We start from the raw sequence: 17974 nt of genomic DNA, 5'->3' as shown, positions 1-17974 counted from the left end.
GGGGGGAGGGAGGGAGGAGGAAGGGGGAGGAGGGAGGGAGGGGGAGGTAAGGAGGGAGGGGGGAAGGAGGGAGGGGGAGGTAAGGAGGGAGGGAGGGAGAGGGGAGGGAAGGGGGAGGGAGGAGGGAGGGAGGGAGAGAGGAGGGAGGGGAGGGAGGGGAGGGAGGGAGGAGGAAGGGGGGAGGGAAGGGGGGAGGGAGGGAAGGGGGAGGGAGGGAGGGGGAGGGGGGAGGGAAGGAGGGAGGGAGGGAGGGGGGAGGGAAGGAGGGAGGGAGGAGGGAGGAGGAGGGAGGGAAGGGGGAGGGGGGAGGGAGGAAGGAGGCAAGTCCCCAGGGGCCAACTCCAGAGGGACAGATGCTCTGGGGTGAGCAGCGGTCACAGTCCCCCCAAGACCACGTGCCAGGTCTGAACCAAGGATCTAGGGTTTTAGGATCAAGGTCAGGTGTGTGAGACAGGTAGGGAGCTGGGACTGTGGGCCCTGCATTCAGCTGGAGCCCTCTGAGCTCCACTTCCAGTGAAAGACCCAGAAAAACAGCCCCACCTTCCTGGGGACACTTGGAGGGACTTGGTCTGGATTTGGGTGAGAAAAAGAAGCCCCTCACAAAATTTCTAACACAAAGTCCATTTTCACAAGGTTGGATGTTACCTACTGTACTTTGTATAGAAATAACACAAGCTAAAAATTTAATATAAAAATCTGTCCCTGGCTGGCAGCATCCCAGTGGCAGCAGGAAGAAGCAAATCCAAACCTCCTCGGATCGGGAGGGAAGCACTGTGATGTCAGACTAACAGAGGCCCGAGGGTGGAGCCTCAGCCGTGGGAAGATCCGAACCCAGATTTCAACGTCCGCGCAGAGACCAGCACGAAACACGGCGAGGGGCAGGGCCAGACTCCAAGGATGTCAGGCAGTAGAAAGACGCAGAGAATTACAGACGTGAGAAAAGAACAAGAAATACCAGCTGATCCGAAAAAGAACTTAGAATTTTCAGAAATGAGAAATACGGCAACTGAAATTAGACACATAACAAGCAATTTCAACAGCCGATTAGATACGACCAAGGAGAGAAGTACTCAACGAGGGACGGACCCCGGGAAACACTGAGAAACCTGCTCAGGGAGATGACGGGGCCGGCGGGGGGGATGTGAGACAGGCGTCAGGAGGTGTGGGGGGCACAGAACAGACAGGGTTCGAATCGGAACACGGGGGCAGGTCTGTGAGGATGGGAGGTAGGCGACATCTGAAGGGACAGGGCGGAGAAATGCCCACAGCTGTTCAAAGAGCTGAATCCTCCCATCGGGAAGCACAGGGAGTTCTAAGCAGCCCTAGGAAAGGTCAGTCCACACCAGACACACTGCCGTAGACATGCAGGACCCCAAGGGGAGGGCAAGCTCACGGCTTGAGGAACCTGAGGAAAGAGCTCGATAACCTACAAAGACAGGGGATCGGACGGAACAGTAACAGCAGAAAACAGGAGACGGGGGAGTAAGATCCTCCAAGCGTGGAGAGGAAATGCTGCCAATAAAAAATTCTTGCTCCAGGCTTGGGGAGGGGCGCCTCAGGGTGGCCTAGGTGACAGCGACCACCCGACTCTGGGCCTCTGCCGACTCCTCCAGAAACCCACAGCTCAACAGGAAGAACTAGCAACACAGGAAAGCCCCCCGCCGTCAGCATGCCTGGAAGGCGGAGGACACGCGGGCGATAAACACGTGAGCCTCTGCAGACCCCGCGCCCGGCCACAGTCGGCACAGAACGGACAGCGCGTCCTTCGCGGGGAGGCTGACCAGAGCTGTGGACTCAGGGAGCAGCCCCGGGAAGCCCCTGGGGGCAGAGGGCAGGGCCTTGGAGGCTGCAGCACTCACAGCAGGAGCCCCCGGGACCTCCAAACCGAGGACAGAAGCTGGAGAAACCAGGGCGGGGAGGAGAAAAAACTTAACGGCAAAGGCAAAATGCTCAAGGAGCAGAAGAGAAGAGGGTCCCGCAGAAGACACAGCAACGGTGGTTACAAGAAAAATGAGGGGAAAGCAAAACAGGAAAGAAGCAAGGATTACAGGGACAGAAAGAAAATCAGACACAAAAGAGGACCCAAGTCAGGTATCAGTGGGGTCTCAAAGGAAGAAACCTGAAACCCTGCAACAGAGGAAAAATTTAAATACATTGGACCCACCTCCTGGAGTAATGAAAATAACAGAAATAAACAAATGGGACCTAATGAAACTTAAAAGCTTTTGCACAGCAAAGGAAACCATAAACAAGACGACAAGACAACCCTCAGAATGGGAGAAAATATTTGCAAATGAAGCAACGGACAAAGGATTAATCTCCAAAATATTCAAACAGCTCGTGGAGCTCAATATCAAAAAATACAAACAACCCAAATAAAAAATGGGTGGAAGACCTAAATAGACATTTCACCAAAGAAGACGTAACAGATGGCCAAGAGGTACATGAAAAGATTGTCAACATCACTAATTATTAGAGAAATGCAAATCAAAACTACAATGAGGTATCACCTCACACCAGTCAGAAGGGGCATCATCAGAAAATCTACAAACAACAAATGCTGGAGAGGGTGAGGAGAAAAGGGAACCCTATTGCACTGTTAGTGGGAATGTAAATTGATACAGCCACTATGGAGAACAGTATGGAGATTCCTTAAAAAACTAAAAATAGAATTACCATATGACCCAGCAATCCCACTGCTGGGCATATATTCTGAGAAAACCATAATTCAAAAAGACACATGCACCCCAATGTTCATCGCAGCACTATTTACAATAGCCAGGACATGGAACCAACCTAAATGTCCATAGACAGATGAATGGATAAAGAAGATATGGTACATATATACAATGGAATATTACCCAGCCATAAAAAGGAACGAAATTGGGTCATTTGTAGAGATGTGGATGGACCTAGAGTCTGTCATACAGAGTGAAGCAAGTCAGAAAGAGAAAAACAGATACTGTATGTTATGCATATATATGGAACCTAGAAAAATGGTACAGAGGAACCTATTTACACGGCAGGAATAGAGACGCAGACGTAGAGAACGGACATGTGGACACAGTGGAGGGAAGGGGAGGGTGGGACGAACTGGGATATTAGGTTTGACATAAATACACTACCACGTGTAAAACAGATAGCTGGTGGGAACCTGCTGTGTAGCACAGGGAGCTCAGCTCGGCGCTCTGTGACGACCTAGAGGGGTGGGATGGTGGGGGGTGCGAGGGAGGTACAAGAGGGAGGGGATGTATGTAGACATACAGCTGATTCACTTCATTGTACAGTAGAAACTAACACAACCTTGTAAAGCAATTTTACTCCAATAAAAAAAAAAAGAATTATTGGATACAATTAAAAGAAAAGAAAAAAAATTTAAATACAGAGTTCAAGTACACAGTCCCGAAATAAAAGATGGCTTTTTTCTTCACCTTGAAAAGGCACAAGGCCCTCCAGGGAAATCTTACCCAGAGTGGTCAACCTCAAAACACAATGAAGGGGAAAACATCAAGCCATTTATCAGGGAAAACTGGGCTGGTCTCAGGAAGGCGGAGGAGCCACTTTACAAAATGCCCACGGGGACCCAAGCTGAAGGTTTTGTGCCCAAAATGTGGGTCAAATAAAAAGGCTCTGATAGCAGTTGCAGGGACTGAAGCACCCGCCCCGCACGCCGCCCGCCTCCCCCCACTGCCACCCGCGCGCCGCCCGCCTCCCCCCCACCCCCGCGCGCCGCCCGCCTCCCCCCCCACCCCCTAGTACTCGATGTGGATGAAGTCCCCGAGGCGCTCCTCCACGCCCACCAGCTTGCAGTAGTTAATCGTGTAGGTGGCGTTAATCAGCGTGATCTTTTTCTTGTACACTTTGCCGATATCAAAGTCCTAGGAAAAGCAGATAAAAAGTTACTGCTCCGAGTTTTCTGGCGGATGCTTCTCGGCACCTGACATTCCCGCCTGGGAGATGGGGACACCCTCCATGGTCTCGTAGGATCCCCGCCTCAGGCAGGAAGCGGCCTCCTGGGGACCAGCGGGTGGGGGTCCGCCAGCAAAGGGTCGGGTGGTGCCTGGTCCTCCAGAGGGACCAGGAAGGTGTGACGTGCCAGCCCCCCAGGACAATCGCCCTCCTGGGGCTGGTGTCTGACCCCTCGTGTGAGACCGGGCCCTGTCCCCTCAGCCCCAGGCGAGGACCCTGGGCTCACCTTGAAGTGGACGAGCTTGGGCTTGCTGTGGAAGGGACACCCTCTGAACTCGCGCCTGGATGCCACCTGCTTGTGGGTCACCCCGCGGCACAGCTGCTGCGCAGTGCATGCCAGGATGTCCTTGTCGATCTTCGTTCCGCCCACGGACTTCTGGTCCACATCCTCCTTGGGCACCTGGGGTTTTGTGGGGACAGTGGTCAGCTCGGGAGCCCCCCCAGGGCTCCCTGAGGTCAGCTGGGGAGTAAAGGAAATAGACAGCCCGGAGCCGGGGCCCACCACGGCCGCATGGGGCCGGGGTGGGGTGGGCACCAGCAAGGCGGGGGAGGGGGTATGGCAGGGTCAGGGGAGAAACAAGGGGTTGAGCAGGGCCATCCAGGATCCGGCGGATTTCCAGGAAATAATGGCAGAGGGGTATTTTCTAGATTTTAAAATCAGGCCAAGAGAAAGTTCTTGAAAAACTCTACCGGAAGCAACATTTTTTCAGTGGCACAAATAAAGATGCCTCCCTGACCGGCTTAGTGACTTGAAGAAGGACCCTCTGGGGGCCTGGTTCCCGGTGCCCCTGCTGGCCCAGGGGCTGGCATCCTCCTGCCTCGCTCTCCTGGGTGGGAGCCGGCCTGCTGACCGGTGGTGCCCAGGGAGTGGCCGGGCCCGAGCAGAGCAGCGGCAGGCCTCCTCAGAACCAGCGGAACCAAAATGGCTTTGCCCTCAGAGCGATGGGAACCAACTTGTACACAGACCAAGGCCGGGCGATGTCCTCCAGGTGGCCGCGGGCCTCCGCTGACCAGTGCAGAGACAGGGCCAGAGCCTGTGTCCTGCTGCATGCAGTGGACACTCGCTAGCTTCTCGGCTCCCAGAGCTGTGCCTGCCCTCTTAGAGCCAGGACGATCAGTGCTCTGGATAGCGCGTGTTCTGTGACAAGAGGCCGTCAAAGCAAGTGTGAGCTCATGCCTTTTTCTAGCGACACATTTCCCCAGTAGTAAGCTGGAGAGTTAGGACTCGGCCCCACCCCTCGAGCCCCCTGTCTCATCCCTCCACGTGTGGCCACCACCGGCCCTGTGGTTGTTTGGGAGGGAGGTGGCTGGGGGGGACTGCAGAGCAGCCCCCGCGAGGGGGGCCGCCACGGTCGCCAGGACAGGGTGGAGACGTGGGAGACGGATGAAAAGATGTGGCCGCGTGTCCAAGGGGCTACCTGGTACAGCTTGCAGTCCTCCTTCCAGAGCCCGGGGATCTCCGGCTGAGCCAGCGTCCCCGCCTCCCGGCCAAGGCTCTCCCTGTCCGCCTGGACGGACTTGCTGGACGCGGCCTTCACCAGCAGAGAGGCTTGGGGTAACGCAGACCTGCCCTCCTGGAGTTGGGGAGAAGAACGCGACAGCCTATTCTAGCAAACAGAGATTGTACTGACCGGGAGGAAGAAAGTGCAAACCCTCGGGACTCCAGGGCCTTGGCAGGCGACCCAGCCCCGCTCTGCACTCAGAGACCAGAGCACACATGGGTTTGCAACTTCTGTTTACAGCATGAGTGTCTTTACACATAGTGAAAGCCTGGTCTCCAACGCCCAGAAGAGCCACAAAACTCTAACCTATGGACACCGCGGAACGCCCTTCACGGACCCTCAGCTGCTCTAGGGCCAGACGGGGCCTCCCTCCAGGGACCTCAGGCTGGCACAGGGACAAGAATGGAGGGCGATGTTGCTGGAGGCGTGACAAAGGCCCCACGTGGAGAAGGGCAGGAGCACGGCTGGGGGCGAGAGGACAGAGAGGCACAGCTTTGGGGGGCACCCACGAAGCAGCCTGGGGGTTCCGGCTGGCAGCGCATTGCTGGAGCCAGTGACCTGGGCCTTCAGGCTGGGGGCACACAGAGCAGAAGCAGAAGGGCTGCCGGGCTCAGGATGGGGTCCCGACGTCCCTACCCCACACCCTCAGGGACAGGTAAGCAGGTCACCTGTGGGGTGACCGGCACAGGGCCGGCCCTCTACGTGAGGACTGAGTGCGGGAATGGAGGGAAGCGGCCCGGCTCCGGGGCGAACATGCGTGGGGGGTGGACGGGGGCACACGTCTCCCCTGGGCCGTGATGGGCCTTTGGTCACCAGCCTGGCTCTGGCATCTGGGGACGGGTAAGGTGGCCCAAGACAATCCTGTTCAGGGGACATGTGGCGATGGGGGTCTGCTTCCCCAGGCGGGCCAGGCGCCGGAGACCGGGGGGGGGGGGGGCCCGCGAGGGACATGGAACACGTGCACCAGGGCTGGGGCCGCCTGGCGACCGGAGGCTGTGCCTGCATCCGGCGAAGGGGCGGAGGGGCAGGAGCGCTCTCCGCGGTCCTGATCGGAGCTGGCCGGTGCGGTCCAGTGTAGCAGGGGCGTCCGCTCACCGGGGGGCAGCAGGGCGGGTCCGCCGGGCCCTTCCCGTCATGGAAAGCGGCCACGTAGCTCCAGGTCTGGTCCCTCAGGATCGGCCGGCCCGCGGGTCTGGCGGGCGAGGGCCGCTGCTTCCTCCTGGCCTCCTCCTTCAAGATCCGACTCACAATCTCGTGCTTCCTGAGCTTCTGCTCCTCCTCGAAGGTGCTGTGGGGAAAACGCTAGCTGCACCCAGACCCCGAGAGGCTCGGCCCGCAGGAGCCGACGGAGGGAGCCCAGAAGGGCGGCCGGGCCAGAGACCTGGGACGCGAACCTCCGGCCCAGCGCCGTCCCCGCCACAAGCCTCGACCCCGTGAGCTGTTGCGTCCCCCACTCCGGGTTCCCAGGCGCCACTGGGCGCCCTGAGGCTCAGACCAGGGCAGTCTCAGGGCTGGAGGCCGGTCACTCAGTCAGTCATTCCCGCTGCTCCTTGCTGGTGCCTCCCACCTGCCAGGACTAAGGGCTCCGAGGCAGGAGGAGCTGCCCCCGGGACCCCTGCAGGCAGGCGATGACCCAACGCCGGGGCTGGCACTCAGGGCACCGCGACTCCCCAGTGACAGGACCGGGTGGCCACACCTGGGCAGGTGCTGACAGTGACCACGATGGGCGGGGCTGCTTGTGGGGGAAGGGACAGGCCCTCCAGGATGAAGAGGAAGTGACAGAACCTTGTGTGCAAGGCTGGGCTGAGGCAGGAGAGTTGGCCACCTCACCCTTGCATCTTGGGAAGCCCCCGGGCGGACCCCTGTGTCTCAGGTCGGGTGCAGCCTGGGGAGCTGAGAATGGGGGACTTGCAGGCCGAGGGGTTCTTAGGGGATGACGGGGTGCAGCGTGGACTGAGGCAGCACTGAGCCCCGGTTTGGGGGAGCCCAGAAAGTGAGCCCCGGCTGCCCGCAGCCTTTGGGAGGGAGGAGGCCACGGGCGGGGGATGCCCGGGGCAGCAGGGGGCAGTGCCTGAGGCCCAGGAGACATCCTGCCTGCTGGGGGCTGGAGAGCAGGATGCGGGGGGTGGGGGTGGGAGGGGGAGGCCCAGGGAGAGAGGCAGCCTCACCGCAGGTTGTGACAGACACACCCGCCCACCGCTCTGGGATGCCGCCCCACCAGGCCCTCACCGGTTCTGGGCCTCCAGCTCCTGGCGCCGGCGTTGATGGCAAAAGTGCTTGAAAGCGTCCCCACCTTGGGCCAGAATCACCTCCTTCTCGGCCTGGGCCCTCTGTTCCGCCAGCTCTGCCTTGGCCTGGCCCCATGCTTGAAATTTCCGGAGCGTCTCCTTGGGAATAGAGAACACGGACGTGCCGGCATCCCAGGTGTGCGCGTGCGCAGTGGGGCTTTCTGTGGGCTGGGTGCCCTCAAGTCGTACCGGAGGCGCCGGAGGCCAACGTTTGTGGAAATCACCGCTGCTCCCGCCTGCACGCGCCTCCTGAAGCTGCCCCCCCAAATCCTCAGGGGCTTCCCGAGGCCAGAGCCCCGCTGTCTCCACTGGACTGGCGGCTCACTGCGCATCCCTCCCCGCTTCCCTGGTCTAACTGCCCCCCAGGCCCCGGGGGGTATCACTTCCCCTGGGAAGGCCCAGGGCTCCAGCACTCCCCTCGCCGAGCCCGGGTCCCCCTGGAGCGCGGGAGCCTGTCCAAGGGCAGGTGAGCGCATCCTGAGGGCGTCGGGAGGTGGGGCCAGTCCTACCCGGTTGGCGGAGATGCTGTTCTTCAGGGCCAGCACGGCGTCCATGCGCCTGCGCGCGTGCTCGCGGCTCTCCAGCTCCTCTCTCCGCTGCTGCTTGCGGATCCTGGCGGGGAGGACCTGCTCATGGCGCAGTGGCCACCGGGGGGAGGAGCCCCAAGGAAGCAGCCAAGCGCCAGGATGTTAAAGGTAAGTGGGAAAGAGCTGGGCTGCGCGTGGACCACGAGGAAACATGAAAGCCATTTCTCTAGACTGGAGTCCTCGTCTGAAACTAACGGCCGTCAGCTCAAAGCTGGAAACACACATTTATTCTTTCTGGGTGATGAGGTGACGGCTCAATGATAAAATCGGAGGATTTCAAAACGAAGGCAATTGATCCACTTTCTCAGGCTTCCCTGTGTGGGCGGGGGTGGGGTGAGGGGAGGGACAGGAGGAGAGGCGTGGAGAGAAGAGAGCCGCAGTACCTCCCCAGGGAGGCCTTCAGGAACTTCACGGCCTTCCGATGGTTCTTCTGGGCGTCTTCCACCAGCTTCTGGTGCCTGAGCCCGTGCTCCTTCTGCAGGTACGCGGACCTCCTGCAGGGACACGGGGCAGCGGGAACAGGGACACGTCCTGCGCAGGCTTGGCCGCAGAGGGCCCGGGACCAGGGCCAAGTACATGAGGCGGGAGGGCCCTGCGCTGTGCCTGGTAGGGGGCGGGGCCGTGGGGACCCTGTGGGTGTCCACAGGCTCGGATCCCACGGAAGCAGCAGGAAGATCTGGCAACGGGCTGGACAAGGTGCGGGGTGGGAGAGCCGGAGGACCTGTGAGGACCCTGTGCCGGGGCGAGGGCGGGGGGCCCCTGGGGGGGGGGCTGCGTCCCCCGGCCTGCAGCACACCTACTCCACTGGCCCCGCCCTCAGAAGCAGCTGCCCGCGGGGCACGGGCAGTGTCGGGGTCTCAGGAGGACGGGCCACAAGGAGTGGCCAGGGCCGGGAAGAGGGCAGGGCGTCCAGGAGTGAGGCAGCCATCAGGTCAGGGAGCGAGCGTGGCCCAAGTCACTCTGCCCAGGCTGGGGCTGGGTGGGCAGGGGCGCAGGCATGGGGCGGGGGGGGGGGGCGCGCAGGCCTGGGCCTGTGGGGAGGTTGCAGGTGTGGGGCGGGGGGGGCGCAGGCCTGGGCCGGGGGGGGTCGCAGGCGTGGGCCGGGGGCGGTCGCAGGTGTGGGCAGGGGGGCCGCAGGCGTGGGCTGGGGGGGGTGTTGCAGGCGTGGGGCGGGGGGTGGGCGCAGGCGTGGGGTGGAGGGGGGTCGCAGGCGTGGACCGGGGGGGTCGCAGGCGTGGGCCGGGGGTGGTCGCAGGTGTGGGCCTGGCGGGGGGCGCGCCCCAGGCCTGGACCTACCGCACCCGCAGCAGCTGGTTCCGCTCTGCCTTCCCCGAGGCCCCCCTCTCCCGGAGGCACTTCCTGGCAGCCGGGGCCTCCGCTTGGGCCGACTTGCGGGCGTCCTCCAGCTGCCTCTCCTGGATCTCCATGTGCCACACGGCGCTCCTTGCAAACAGGAGGCGCTTCTGTTTACGCTGGCAAAGGGGTTGGAGAGCCGGGCCACACCCCCCGCGCAGCGTCCACTCCAGGGCTCCGCCACCGAGTCTGACCAACACCCAGGCCCCTTGTCTCCTGCAACACCGCCCTGCTCTGTCCCTGAAGCCCTGCTCTCTGGGCCCAGGGACGCAGTGACCGTGCCACGTGGCACCGTCACGAGCTTCACGCTTTGCTTACGTGCCTCTCATTCCCGTGAAAGCAGGCAGGGACTCCAAGTGTTTTCCTCACTGCTGACCCTACGTGCTTACGTCGGGGTCTGACACTCAGCAGGTGCTCAGTGACCGTGAGTGACGCCGTCTAGGCCACGAGCCCCAAGTTCACACGTGCCCCTGAAGGAAGCCCTTGGGGACAGCAGACACCTGCTGCGTGGGCCGCCTGCCCTCAGCCCACACTTGGGAGGACTCATCAACGTCCCTGCGGCCTGGGGTGCCCTTGAGCCTGGGCACACAGACTGGCAGCAACACAGGAGGGCCCTGAAGTCACGTCCCCCCAAGAATAGGTTCAAGGGGTCACTACGTGGTCCAAGGGGATGCTGACCAGGAAGGGAAACCAGGTGGGCTTCCAACGGGAGCCCTGCTCAGTGGTGAAGCAGACAGCAGTGGACTCTACGGCCATGAAGGGAGACACCGGCCATGCACGAGGACATGAATGCCTCTCATGGCTGCTGTGTGGCATGGAGGAGACGGGCACGGGGAGTAAACACTGCAGGGTCTCACACACTTAACACTAAGGGGCACCTGGGGTCAGCACTGCTGACGGACAGGATGCACAAGGGACGTTTGACGTACATTTTCCTGCATATAAATTAGACCTAAATAAAGCTGATTAAAAAGAAAGGAAATGGGCAGCAGCCACGCCCACATGAGGAGGGGCAGGCAGGTGGGCTATGGGGGGTCAGGGCCAGCCACAGCGGGGCAGGGTCAGCAGACTGGTACTTGGTGGGAGGAGAAGTGAGCAAAAACACTGAAGGTAATGACAGACAGGTTCCAACTGTCGGAGAAGAAGTGTCCCATCAGACAGGGGAGATGAGGGTGCACCTCTGGTTCTGTTGGAGCTGGAATCACGGGTGTCAACTCCTGGTTCTAACGCAGACACACAGAGACATGCACGTGCTTCCCAGTGGGGCCACCTGGTGCCCAGCCCTAGGTCCCTAAACACCACTCTCCCCTGTGAGAAACCAAGGCTCTGGCTTGGTCTGGACAACCGGCTAGGTCTAGGACTAGGGCGGACAGGAAACAAGTGGGCTACGAACATGTCGTTACCCCAGAAAGCACTCGAAGAACGACAGGGAGCCTGCTTGAAAGAGGTGCTAACTGGCCCAATTGGGGGTGACTGGAGCATCAAAATAAATAATGATGATGGGACTTCCCTGGTGGCACAGTGGTTAAGAATCCGCCTGCCAATGCAGGGGACACGGGTTCGAGCCCTGGACTGGGAATGTCCCACATGCCGCGGAGCAACTAAGCCCGTGCGCCACAACTACTGAACCTGAGCTCTAGAGCCCACGAGCCACAACTACTGAGCCCACGCACCTAGAGCCCGTGCTCCGCAACAAGAGAAGCCACCACAATGGGAAGCCCACGCACCACAACAAAGGGTAGCTCCCGCTCGCAGCAACTAGAGAAAGCCCGTGCACAGCAACGGAGACCCAATGCAGCCAAAAATAAATAAATAAATAAATTAAAAAAAAAAAGATAGAGCAGGTTATAACCCACTGCATAGAACAGAAGTCGAAGAGTCTACACTGACACATAAAGAAACATGGGGAAGAGAACGCTGTTCTTTACGGCGGAACGCTAACTCGTACATTTAGAAGGAATTACGGAATTAGAAAATCGCCCTTTGGCAACCATCATCATAACTGATTCAAGCGAGAAGCATCAATAAATGCAAACACCGAGCGTGAAAGGGATGAGGATGGGGTTTTCCAGTCTCACAGTATGTACCACCAATTCCATGTTAGTTTCCAAAGGAAAAGCGTGACTCTGCATTGAAGAAACCCTGCGTGGGACTTCCCTGGTGGTCCAATGGGTAAGACTCTGTGCTCCCAATGCAGGGGGCCTGTGTTCGATCCCCGGTCGGGGAACTAGATCCCGCATGCTGCAACTAAGACTCGGCACAGCCAAATAAATAAATAAATATTTTTTTTAAATGTGTAAACTTTAAAACCAAAAAAGAAACCCTGCACACCCCATCTCGATCAAGTGACCAAAGTTCCCCCACTGGAAATGGGACCGGTGGCCATCGTACGCCTTGTTGGCGGGGGGGGGGGGCAGGGGCGGGGGGCAGCACCTGGGGGATTCTAGACCACCGCCCCGAGGAAACATCACACAAAGGCAACTTGGGGGACAGTTCCTGGCCCGGATGCTTCAAAACCATCAAGGTCACGAGCGTCATGGGAAGACTGAGGGTCTTTCCTACTGGAGGTGGGGCAACCCCGTGCAACCCTCCAAGTGTGAAGTGTCACCGGGATGGTGGGGAGAGCAAGGGAACACCGGGGGTTCTTGGTGCTATTTCTGCAACTCTTTTGTGAATTTGAAATTGTTTCAAAATTTAGAAGTTTTTTAAAAAACTAAATGGACCATACAGTGATCCGACACAGGCAGGGCCCCGGGGGCTCCACGGCGCTGGTGGGGACCAGCCCGGTGCCGGCTGGTGCAGGGAAGAAGCTGCTGAGACAAGCCCCGCGCACAGGATTTGACACAGCACAGCCGTCTCCTCGCCGGGGTGGGGGGCATGCTCTCAGAAAAGGTGTAAAGCTCTTTTAAAAATCATGCTGGTCGTTCTTTGGAGGCTCAAAGAGCAGGAAAAAAGGAAAAAGAAGCTGATTTCACAGTTCCTGAGAACTCAGACAAACATGGAGGATGCGCAAAACACTTAAACAATGGAAAGTCTCAGCTACCTTTCAATTTTTAGGCAGCTTGAAAGTCAAGCACAAAATGTCATTCTTCATCTTCAAACCTGTCCCTGCTCGACGGCCTGGACTTACACGCTCTCCTGCAGCACGGCCGTCATCTTTGCCTGCAGGTCCCCCTCGTGCCCCAGCTCTGAGCACGGGCGCTGGGACGCTGCCTCGAGGCGACCCACGGCTGCCCAGCAGAGGGCGAGTGGGTCGGGGCCTCAGGGGCTGCGGGCCTTCAGGCTCAGCCATGCCTTCGCCTGACCTTTCCTCTAAACTGGCTGACTCGAGGGCAGGGCTGCGGCCGAAGGAAGGCTTCTCCTGGGCCCACTTCGTTGATCTGAGCCCGCTCCTGCCCCCTCCCGCCCCCTCTCCACTGGCCTCTCATCCTTCCAAGGATGGGGAGCCAGCCCCCTGGTTGCCAGCCCCTCAGGAAGGACCCGCACACTCACCTAACGACTAGAGGCATCTCGGGGGCCAAAAAGCCACTGAGAGGCCCTCTTGGCCGAGCCCACTCTGAGACCTCCTACTTCACCTCCCTCTGCCCTCCCGGTCACCCAAGCCCAGTTACACTCTGAGGTGTAGCCACTTCGCGGGGGCGCTCAGATGAACAGGGTGGCTGGGCGGGCGCAGGACAGAGAGGTGCACCGCCCCGCAAGACACCCCTCTACAGTCAGGAGAGGGCGGGGGCATCTCTCGGAGGGCGGCCGGAGGGACACTGACCAGAGGGCTCTGGTCTGCGGGCACGTGACCTGGCGTCCTCGCCTGCTGCCCCGGGCCCTGCACTCGCCGCCCACCCCAGCCATTGTGCCGCTGTCCCTACCACTCACCTCCCAGCCTGCAGGTCCCCTCCTCAGGGAGGCCTCCCCTGGCCACCTGCCTCAAAGTGACCGCCCCTCCTGACTCGTGGCCACCTGACTCCTGATGTCCACTTGGGTTGCCCGGTGCCCACACGGCCGGGAAGTGGGTCCGCCCCCACTCCCGTGCCCACCGGCCCCAGGGCCCCACCTCCGACCTACCTGTTGCCGGCGGCTCTCTCCGCGGCCGCGCCGGCCGCCACGCTCTCCTGCTGCTTGGCGAGGAGCCCCATCCTCCAGCGGCAAGCACGCAGCTCCTCCCTGAAAGTTGGAACCAGCGTCGGTAAGCGGCTCCCTGCACCCCAGGCGCTCCGGCCGGGGCGGGGCCGGCAGCTGCCACAGGCTCTCCCGCGGGCATCTCGAGCATTTAGGAGTAAAGTTTCATGATGTCATCAATTTGCCTTCAAGTTTCAACTTTTCCGTGTTTGAAATTTTTCTTCGCAGACATTGGAGAACACACTGCAGCGTCGCCGTCAATCGGACAGGAGTGGAGGGCGGCAAACGCCGCACAGATGGGCCCCGCCCAGAGCCCGGCCCGCCCCGCTCACCTCGTGTTCTGAATGAAAAGGTCTTTCTCTTCATGCAGCTGGTCTAGGTGGCTCAAATCCCTCCGCAGGAGTGAGGCCTGCATTCTGTCCTGGACGGCTGGTCTCTGCTTCCTCTTGTCTGCATTCTGCTCTTTCCCTGGACTTAACATGGAAAGGACGCCCGCTGCCATCCCGTGGGGAGTGCGTCCTGCCCCTCCCCCTGCCCCTGCCCCGGGTTAATTACCAGGAGCTTCCTGGGTCCGCCTCGTTCTCAGCCTCCCCAGGGACAGAGCCCAGCACAAACTCCGGATCCTCCGGTTCATCTGTTTCTAGAAATAGAGTGAGAGTTAAAACAACAGAACGCAGATGGAGACCTTCAAGCCTGAAGTTCCAGGGTAAATCCTGACACACGCAAACTGGGCAATGATGGGATGGCGGCTCAGAGCAGTGGTTCTCAAAGTGTGGCCCAGGGAACCCTTCCAAGGGGTCTGCAAAGTCAAAACTATTTTCATAATAATAGCAAAACACTATTGTCTTTCCCACCCTTGTTTCATGAGCGTAGAGTGGAGTTTTCTAACGGCCACGTGACAAGATCTCAGAGCAGACTAGTCAAAGGCAGACGTGAAATGCAGCTGCTGCTCTGAAACCAGGCTCTTCAGGTTACATACAGCAGGTTCCTTATTGCCATTTGAAGCAATAACAAAAAACTGGGAAGCTACAGGCGGCCACTGAACTTCAAAGTCTCAGCCACGTGGACCTTTCTTCTGATTAAACAGAATAATACAAGCTACCTTTTCGAGAAAAAATATGAGTTTAAAAGATGGGGTCTCTCTGAAGAAAGGAAATTAAAGGGCAACTATTAAGCACATCGTTTGTCTTCTGTGTGTTGAAACGTGTCTTATTTGTGAAAAGACCTTTCTTAATTACCATCCTCCACAAGGGGGGCGTCGTCCAAAAGCTTCTTAGGGAACAGGCTGGCATCTTCTTCCATCTTGGGAGGCAGAAATTAGCTACAAAAATTTTTACAAAACATAGATGACACATTAAAAAAAAACTCAAAAACCGGATTTCATAAGCGTTAACAATTTCTCTTGTAAAAAGACATTAGGGCTTCCCTGGTGGCGCAGTGGTTGAGAATCTGCCTGCTAATGCAGGGGACACGGGTTTGAGCCCTGGTCTGGGAGGATCCCACATGCCGTGGAGCAACTAGGTCCGTGAGCCACAACTACTGAGCCTGCGCGTCTGGAGCCTGTGCTCCGCAACAAGAGAGGCCGCGATAGCGAGAGGCCCGCGCACCGCGATGAAGAGTGGCCTCCGCTCGCCACAACTAGAGAAAGCCCTCGCACAGAAACGAAGACCCAACACAGCAAGAATAAATAAATAAATTACTAAAACTCCTACCCCCAACATCTTAGAAAAAACAAAAAAAACCACAAAACAAACAAACAACAAACAGCAAAGCATATTTTTTTAAAAAAGACATTAAGAAAATGAAGAGAGCCCACAGAATCTGAAAAAGTATTTGCAGCGCGTGTGCGTAGCAGGCCTGGCACTCGGGTTATAGAAGGGACTCCTGAGTGACAGCAATAGCACGTCCAAACCCCAACCGAAAAGGGACAAAAATGTTAGAACAGACACGGCGAAAGAAGATGCACGATGGCCATAGGCTCATGGAACTTTGTAAACGTCGTTAGTCACCAGGGAATCAAATCAAAACCATAACGAGACACCACTACACGCCTGTTAGAACGCCCCGAATCAAAAATACCCAATACGGAACCGTAACACTAGATGCTATCCACATATACTCACCAGAGGACCCAGAAATCCTACCGCGAGGTATTTACCCAAGAGAAACCGAAGAACGTCCGCAAAAACACTTGTACAGGAACGCCCACAGCGACCTCATTCACAGCAGCCGCAAACCGGAAACAATCCAAATGCCGGAAACAATCCAAATGCCGGAAACAATCCAAATGCCGGAAACAATCCAAATGCCCCTCGTGATGAGAGCGGATCCTGAGAACCAGATTCTGGCATATCCCTACAAAGGGCAAGAGCGGTAAAGAGAGCGCAGTCTGACGCACGAGCACCACGGGTGACTCTCAGACACAGCGCGCTAAGTGCAGGAAGCCAGACACAGAAGAGCGCGTACGAAGCCCCAGAACACGCAGGACTACAGGGCGATGATAGAAATGAGACGCGGCTTCTGGGTTAGAGGCAGGGGATGGGGACGGCGGGGGCTACGAGGGACCGGGGGGAGGACGGAAACGGTCTGCATCTTGTTCTGGGTGGTGGCTACACAGGTGTACACAAGTGTCAAACTCACACTAGTGAGCATTTAATGTGCGTGCTCGTTACAGCGTGTACATGTTATCTCAATAAAACGCAGGCACAGAGTCCAGAGACAACTCCTAAGGGGTTTCACAATATTCATTACAGTTTGATAGTCATTTCGGGAACATTGGGAGATGCCTGTGTAGAGCTTGGTACAGATGTTGATATTAGATGTTGGTATGAAATGTTGATATTATGGGCGAGGTGCTGAAACTGTAGACCAGTTTGTTTTCATTGCTGAATTTAGCAACTGCTCCAGCATAAGTCACTGAAAAATATTTTCAAAGCCTAATAACGTTTCCCTGATAAGTCATTAATAAATCAACGCCAGTCATTTATTTTTTAAATGCTACAAAAAACCCCTCTGTGCATTAAAGCCCTGAGAGGCAGAATTCTGAGGCATCTTGTAAAATACCAACAATATTCCTCCCAGTTGAAGACAGCTCTTAGTCCACCAGCCTGCGGATGGTGGACGCGGGGCTTTCAGAAGATGCTTGCAAAGTGGTCCAGCCTGTGCTGCCCTGGGCTCGTGAGTTCCATGCGCTCATCACATCACGTGTAAAACACAGTGTAACCAACGCCCCCCGAGGGTGACACTCTGCTAAGAGGAGGGACGTCTCACACAGCTCCACCTGCAGTGACGACATCAAACCACACACGCCCTGAATGTCCAGCTAAAGACGGTGGTTCCAGACAGTGGGTCCCTGACCCCCTTCAAATCCTCACTAGAACAACCGTGGCAGGATTCAGTGTTTTCAGGACATGAGTCTACAAGGATGAGGCAGACGTGAGAGGAACAGTGGGAACACAACAGGAGCCAGTGTGCGGAAGGGCACGCGGTGAGGGGCCCCAAGGCCCCGCGGGCATTGCACAACCTGGGGCTCAGGAGCCGGGCGCCTCTGACGTGCGGGGGAAGTGGGATCAAACACAGAGATTTGCTAAAATGTGCTTAAGAAGCACGTGGACCTTCTGTTTGAGAACTGGCTGGCCAGCGTGCAAATAACCAAAAATGCTGGGAAAATTGTATTTTAATTGTCTTAAGGGTCTTGAAGAATTGACATGATGAAATTATCAGGTCAAAACCTAAGTGAAGACAAGAATACAAATAGATGAAGTGACCAAGCTAAAGAAAAGTGTCTTATCAACCACCAAAAACAACAAAAATCTAACTTTTTACTATTTTTTAATTTATTTATTTTTGGCTGCACTGGGTCTTCGTTGCTGCCCGCGGGCTTTCTCTAGTTGCGGAGCACAGGGGCTACTCTTCATTGAGGTGCGCAGGCTTCTCATTGCAGTGGATTCTCTTGTTGTGGAGCACGGCCTCTAGGCACGTGGACTTCAGTAGTTGTGGCGCATGGGTTAGTTTCTCTGCAGCATGTGGGATCTTCCCAGACCAGGGCTCAAACCCGTGTCCCCTGCATTGGCAGGCGGATTCTTTTTTTTTCTTTTTTTTTTTTGGTACGCGGGCCTCTCACTGTTGTGGCCTCTCCCGCTGTGGAGCACAGGCTCCGGAC

At 57.7% G+C, this 17974-nt stretch overlaps 1 protein-coding gene across 1 annotated transcript in view; it reads right to left on the bottom strand.

Annotated features, from left to right (window-relative positions):
- The window catches only part of CFAP74 (cilia and flagella associated protein 74), a 59524-nt gene extending 44410 nt beyond the window's left edge, over positions 1-15114 (bottom strand). Inside the window, 13 exon segments of the mRNA XM_060141997.1 lie at positions 3760-3878; positions 4196-4369; positions 5388-5543; positions 6567-6759; positions 7701-7858; positions 8269-8371; positions 8730-8840; positions 9643-9789; positions 12830-12929; positions 13748-13857; positions 14145-14285; positions 14368-14452; positions 15051-15114. Of these exon segments, the coding sequence (XP_059997980.1) occupies positions 3760-3878; positions 4196-4369; positions 5388-5543; positions 6567-6759; positions 7701-7858; positions 8269-8371; positions 8730-8840; positions 9643-9789; positions 12830-12929; positions 13748-13857; positions 14145-14285; positions 14368-14452; positions 15051-15114 (1661 nt within the window).
- Between the last annotated feature and the right edge of the window lie 2860 nt (positions 15115-17974).

The sequence above is a fragment of the Lagenorhynchus albirostris genome, chromosome 2 (genome assembly GCF_949774975.1).
Source record: "Lagenorhynchus albirostris chromosome 2, mLagAlb1.1, whole genome shotgun sequence".
In the NCBI taxonomy this organism is placed as follows: Eukaryota; Metazoa; Chordata; class Mammalia; order Artiodactyla; family Delphinidae; genus Lagenorhynchus; species Lagenorhynchus albirostris.
The sequence above is the reverse complement of the archived record's forward strand: the minus strand, read 5'-3'. Positions and strand labels throughout refer to the sequence as shown.